The sequence below is a fragment of the Vidua macroura genome, chromosome 11 (genome assembly GCF_024509145.1).
Source record: "Vidua macroura isolate BioBank_ID:100142 chromosome 11, ASM2450914v1, whole genome shotgun sequence".
Taxonomy (NCBI): domain Eukaryota; kingdom Metazoa; phylum Chordata; class Aves; order Passeriformes; family Viduidae; genus Vidua; species Vidua macroura.
Genome location: NC_071581.1, coordinates 4,070,684 through 4,076,683, shown reverse-complemented (window position 1 = coordinate 4,076,683; position 6,000 = coordinate 4,070,684). Strand labels below are relative to the sequence as shown.

The 6,000-nt window shown below is 49.1% G+C and overlaps 1 protein-coding gene across 3 annotated transcripts in view; it reads left to right on the top strand.

Moving 5' to 3' along the window:
- Positions 1–881: 881 nt before the first annotated feature.
- The window catches only part of LRP3 (LDL receptor related protein 3), a 29,209-nt gene continuing 24,090 nt past the window's right edge, over positions 882–6,000 (top strand). Inside the window, exons 1-2 of one of the 3 annotated variants that reach the window (XM_053987217.1) lie at positions 882–1,008; positions 5,937–5,984. In XM_053987217.1, coding sequence (XP_053843192.1) covers positions 942–1,008; positions 5,937–5,984 — 115 coding nt within the window. In that variant the 5' untranslated portion in view covers positions 882–941. Of the gene's footprint in view, positions 1,009–2,640; positions 2,704–5,936; positions 5,985–6,000 lie in introns of those variants that run through there. The other 2 variants (XM_053987219.1, XM_053987218.1) reach the window with 2 other exon arrangements.

Here is a 6,000-nt window from a genome sequence, read left to right as displayed (position 1 = left end):
CCATTTTCCGTGGGAGAGGAGGGGTTTAAGTCGTTTATAGTAATCCAAATTGGCTGCCTTGCTGTGGATACGCTACCTGTTTGATGACCAGATGACTTGTTTCACGGTCAGCAGGGCCCGGGAGGATTCGGGCCTGGCTCCCAGCACTTGGTAGGGGTGAAGCGACTGTGCGAGCTCTAAGGACAGCCGGGCTCCTGGGGAGGCTTTTCTGCACTCGCCCATCACCGATCACAGCGTTCACTCGCGGGAGCTGCAGCGGAGCCAACTCAGCGTAGCTCCGGAGGAAACTGCCGGGAAAAGGCATCCGGGTGACCCGCTGGGCCGAGGCAGCTCCCGGCTGGGGGGCCGGCGGCGGCGCTGGGCGCGGCCTCCCGGCATGGGCCCGCGGCTCCGCGCACCCGCCCGGCACAGGGGCGGCCCCCGCGGGGCGCCGCGCCGGGCCCGGCCCGGCCCGCGGGCTGGCTGCGCCATGGCCGCGGGCGCGGGGGCGCGGCGAGAGCGGGGAGACCCGTGCCTGACAGGAAGCGCGGCGGCCGGCGCTGCGCGGGCGGGCTCGGCCCTCGCCGTCCCTTCCGCCCCCGGCCGCGCGCCGCCCGGCTGTTGGCAGCGGCCCCCCAGGTGTGCGCGGAGCGGAGCGGGGCGGCGCTGCGCTCCCCTCGCTGTCTGGCCCGGCCGCCGCAGCTGCTCGGCGGGCCTGTCACGTGGGGCAGCGGCGGCGGCGCTGCGGTCTGTTCTCTGCCACCTGCCCCGGAGCGGGAGCGCGGGCCGGCCATGGGGCCGCCGCCGCGGCCGGCGCCCGCTCCACTCCCGGCTCCCCGGCGGGCGGGGGCACCGCGGGCCGGCGGCGCCGCCGCCGACTCCTGCAGCTCGGCGTAGCGGCTCGGCGGGTGCGGAGCCGCCGCGGTTCCCCCGCGCTGAAGGGCAGGCGACAGCGACCCGCCATGGAGAAGGCAGCGGCCGCGGAGCTCCGTCAGGGCGCGCTGGCGCCGCTCACTGCCATCTGCCTGGGTGAGTGCGGCCCGGCCGCTCCCTGGCGGCGGGGCACGTCCGGGCACGGCATCGGCTCTGGGGACTGCTGGGCCCCCTCCTCCCTTACGGGAAGCGACCGCGGGCGGGGGGGCGCGGGATGGGACGAGGCTGCATCACACCGAACCGTGCCGGCGGAGCCCCCTCCCGTCACTCCGCTTCTGAACGAAGGGGGGCGAGGGCCGGCGCGGCCACGGCTCGCTCGGGCTCCCGCTCGGGCTGCCATGCCCGGCCGCTGCCCGGCGGTGTTGGGGTCGCGCGGAGCGCTGCCAGATCCAGCGGCACAGATCCATCGCCTTGCCCTTGGCTCTGGAAGCGCTGCCATAACCTCGCACAGCACTGAAAAAAAAAAAAGTTTGGGAGGCATCGCAGGTTCTTCCGTTGGCCGTGAGCTTGTGCGGAGTGCGGTGCGGGCAGCGGCGCCGGGGCTCGGCTGGGGACTGCCCGGCGCTTGGCCCCGCTGCGCGCCTGCCCGGCCCTTCTCCTGAGTGGCAGCGGGAAGAAACCTTTTCTCTCCCTCCGTGTCTCTGCCATATTCTGCTCCCTTCCCTCCCTTCTGCTTGAAGCCGTTGCTTTCCGCTCTGCTTCTCAGCAGGTGTTAATTTATGGCAACGTGATGAAGCGTATTACTGGTTTCCAGTCTGTCAGCCCGTTCAGTCAGGGGAGATGGTTTTTGTTAGAAGCGTTGGCGCCTAGCTGTGACTGGAAGGAGCGAACGACAGGCCCCGCGTCTGTTACAGGGGCACGTGAAGTTAGGAGCTGCTGGAGCTGACTGCTCCGTTCCTGCGCCCTGCCAGAGGATTCTGGTGGGGCAGCGTAGTCAGGAGCAGCTGAGCACTGCTGGGGCTGCACTGAGCCCTCCAGACACTCACTTGGTAAACTGTCACAGCTCCTTGATCCAGAATGCTTTAACCCACATCTCATTGCTAATGAAGTGGATTAGAGTTAATTTTTAATAATCCCGAGTGACAGTTACTATTCGTTATGCAAACGATCAGAAAAGGATATCTTGTGGCCAGACTGGTGGTTCTGTAAAACAGACTGCTTGTTTTTGTAAAAGTGCTTCCTTTAACATCAGTGCTTACCTAGAAAAATCTAGGAAGTTGAACTTTAAAGGTTGCTGTGGTTATTTCAAATGTATCTATTTTAATTAACGTAAGTACAATGTAAAAAGCTAGCTAAACTACAAAACAGTTTGAACATCCAGGTCGTACAACTCTTCTTTTTTAGAGAGTCTTAACGGGATTTCAGAGATGTGCACAGCATGAGGGTAATATCTGCTACACTGCTTATTTAAAGTTAGAGAAAGATACATATTTTCCCTGTATCTTTGAATTTCTTATTGTTTTTTGGGGGGTGTTTTGGGTTTTTAAAATTTTGTTTAGGCTTTTTTTTTTGTGGCCCAGTCAGACCTTTGTTAAACCTTTTATTAGTTGACATAAATAGCATGGTTATTGTTAAAATGACTAATGAGGTAATAAAAGGTTATGTAAACTCCAGAGCTGAAGTGAGAACACTTCTTGTGTTTAGGTGTGGGTGATGTCAAGCTGAAAGTTTAGTAGATTTCTGCTTTCTATGACTTCTAGAATTTCACTGTCTGGCTCTTCTTTTCAGCTGGAATGTTTTATTCCTATTCCTTGCACAACTGACAGTAGTGGAAGTTGAGAAACATGAGAGGTGGGAAGCTTGTAAGGTATTTTGCTTCAGTGAACCCATAAGAATATAATGCTGCTACTTAACTATTTTTGTATTTTACTTCCTGCTTGTCTGTACCTTCCTTTCATCCTTGTTTTTGGTTCTTGCTTCTTGCCATTCTTTCCTTGTTTTCCCATGGCCTGTGTGTGGGTGTTTGGTGTCTGTATCAATGCACTGCCACTGACCATTGCTGTGTGACCTCATCTGTAAACTGCTGCTCCAAAGACTGGAATTGGGTTTGTTTCAACTGTTCTTTTGTGAAGCCATTTTGTTTATCATTCCTGAGAAATTCTGGAGGACATAGAAAGTTATCAAATAAGAAGGACTCAGTAAAGTTGGTGTCTCTCCTTCTGGCTGTGGGGGAAGCCTGGTAGCTGTCATTTGGTTTGGAGGTGCCAAACCAAATTTCCCTTTTGATCCAAATAGCCACTTTCTAAGCTGAAAACCTCTCCCTGAGAATTATTTAGCAATCCAGATGAATGGCACAGTAAGTTTCCTACATGGAGTTCAAGCCAACTGAACCGCTTCAGGGATTTTTTTCTGGCTTTCCCATAACTGCTCAACAGTTAAGAAAAAGGGCATCTAGGAAACTTCCAAATACTCTTGTCTCTCACCTGTTTTTATTTTGACAAGAGACAAGAAAATCAGCAGGGAATGGCTGTTCTTTCTTATGGGCCTCTGACAGTTTTGAGAGCTAGGTGCTGGTTTAACAGTGCTCTTGTGGTTTGATTTGATGGTCTTGAGTGAGCAAAATGGGTATTGGAAACTGTAAGCTTATTCAGTTGCTTGGGAAAATATCTGCTGTGAGACTTAGATTTTATTTTAAAGAACTATTTTTGCTGACTTCTTGGTATAAAAGGGTTTGAAAATGAGAGTGAAGAACTTGCAGCTGCAGCCAGTAAAAGTTTTTTTCAGAAATAAATTAGTATTTTTGGGGGTTCTTTTTTGTAGGTATCTGCCAGGTGTGGTGTGCAAGGCTGCCTATAACTGCATTTGTGGTAGTAAACTAGGGCTCTCTGTTTAAGAGTCCTCAGTAATGTGGCTCTGAGTTGGCTAATTCCACTCTATTATGCCCCTTGTCTTTATCCTACTTATTTCCATTTAAAGGGAATAGGGGCCTCTTACAAGCTGTGTGAGGGAACCTCAGCTTCAGAGCTTGTTTCTCTTAGGGCAGTTGGGAGTGTTCGGGTAGGAAACATAAAGATTACAATGGTAGTACAGACCCAGACTCATCCATACAGTGTATCCTCAAACAGTGCTTTCAGTTGTGCTGATACTAGTCATGCAGAGTATATTCATGTACTTTCTTCGGAGCAAAACCTAGTATTTTACTTCTCATGAATATATATTTGTGACATAATCATGGATTAATTTCATCTCAGTCTTTAGGACTATATTACTATGGTTACAGATAGTGGCACTTTAATATTGGATGAGGAAATGTTGTGTTGCTGTTACTGCTGTGACCCAGAGTTTGTCACAAACGGATGTGCTGCTTTGCCAGAGTTAACAGGGCTGTGTTGTTTCCTGGTACAGGATAGTATTTTTGCTCCTAGGTACTCTTACTCACCTAACAGAGCAAACTAGCACTGTGAAAGGACAAATAATTACGTGGCACATTGTTATTATCATATAACAAATGTTACTAATGGTAGCTAGTGCTGTTAGGGTCCTTTGAACATCATAATAATGCTTATTAATACCAATCTACGGCTCAGGTGTGTTTCTCCTCAACCTGTAGCATTACATACAGTGCCATTTAGTTGCCCTCCTGGTTTTGTGTATTCGTAAGAAGTCAGTCCCAAGACTGCCTAGAAGGAGGGGGAAGTCACTGCCCTGAGGTAGAGCCCTGAAGTCTGTGAGGAGTGACCCCAGGAGCAGTTTTCTCTCTGTTTTGCAGGGCCTGGCCTCAGCCTGAGGCCTGTAGCAGTCCTCCCAAAAGGAGAATATTCAAACTGTGGATAGCCAGATACAAGTCATGGAGGGACAGCTGTAGGCACCTGGGCTGCTGCAGTGTGGTGACTGAAAACCATGACTGGGCCTGAGCTGGAAAGCTAAGGGTCTGTTTTTTATTTCCACCCCTTTAGTACTTTTTGTACCTCTTGTGCTGGTTTAAGTTATAACAGAAGGTAGTCAGGGCAAGGGTCATTGTTTTGGGATGTGTTTAGACAGTGTAGAAGACAATGGGGGCCCACACTCTGAGCCATAAATAGTGTTAATTGTCAGCTGCTTCCTAGTGACTGTTGGGAACAGGGACGGTTTCTCTTCCTCTCTTCTCCTATTGTTGATTTTTAAATGATGTTTTTAACTAAATTCGTGCCAAGAGATTACCTATTAAAAGATTTAGGATTTAACATATGCAAAATAAAGCCAAAGTAAGTGCTTGGGCTCAGATGTTGTAAATTAAGTTTTTTGTAACATTTTAAACCTTTTAAATTTTTTAAAGCATTTGTCATTCTATTAATAGGCCATCTTTGTAGATTACAGATTACTGTTGAAATGAGAGCAGTCAGTGGGACACTGTAATTTTGAAAGAATATGTGGGGAAACTAATAGGGAACTATGAGTTGATGCTGACTTCTGGAGCAACAATGACACAGGACAAATTTTCTTTGGCAATAACTACTCTTTCCAGATCACTTTAATGGTATACACTGTGAGAGAAGACTTTTGAGAAAGTGAAGAGTCTTTTGGAACTTAATTTGCAAGTCAGATATGTATTGCAAGTACTGCCTCATCCTGTTTTGATTGTATTAGTGGACCTTGTTGAAAACTTCATTGCTTTTGCTTAGTCAAGGCAATCATGTTAGCTTTAGCAGCTGATTTTCAAGGTGACATTTACCTGGGAGGAACAAACTTTGCTTTATTCAGAAAAGTATTTAAGGATAATAATCGCCTTTTAGTGTGATTGTTCTTCTGTGTTCCACAGTTAAAATTAATTCTATGGAAGATAATTTAAAATAGATTGGCAGTTGTTTCTTTTGGTAGCATGTTTCAGAGATACTAAACTTACATTGTGTATTGACTTGTTTTAGCTACAGTGAAGGATAATAGTTGATTACATGACTTGCCTGTGCAGATAAGCAAAGTTCTTGTTGGGAAGCTGCAATGCATTTTTGCTAACACCCCAGCAAACACCTAGGAATGGTTAACTATTGACTGCCACCCTGTACCACTAGAATTTGTTTGAACATTGTTTTTCTGTCTTTACACAGTGAATCTCTTCCTGACTGGGAAAATAGAAAGTGCTGTTACCTCATTAGGTAAGACATACTTTTC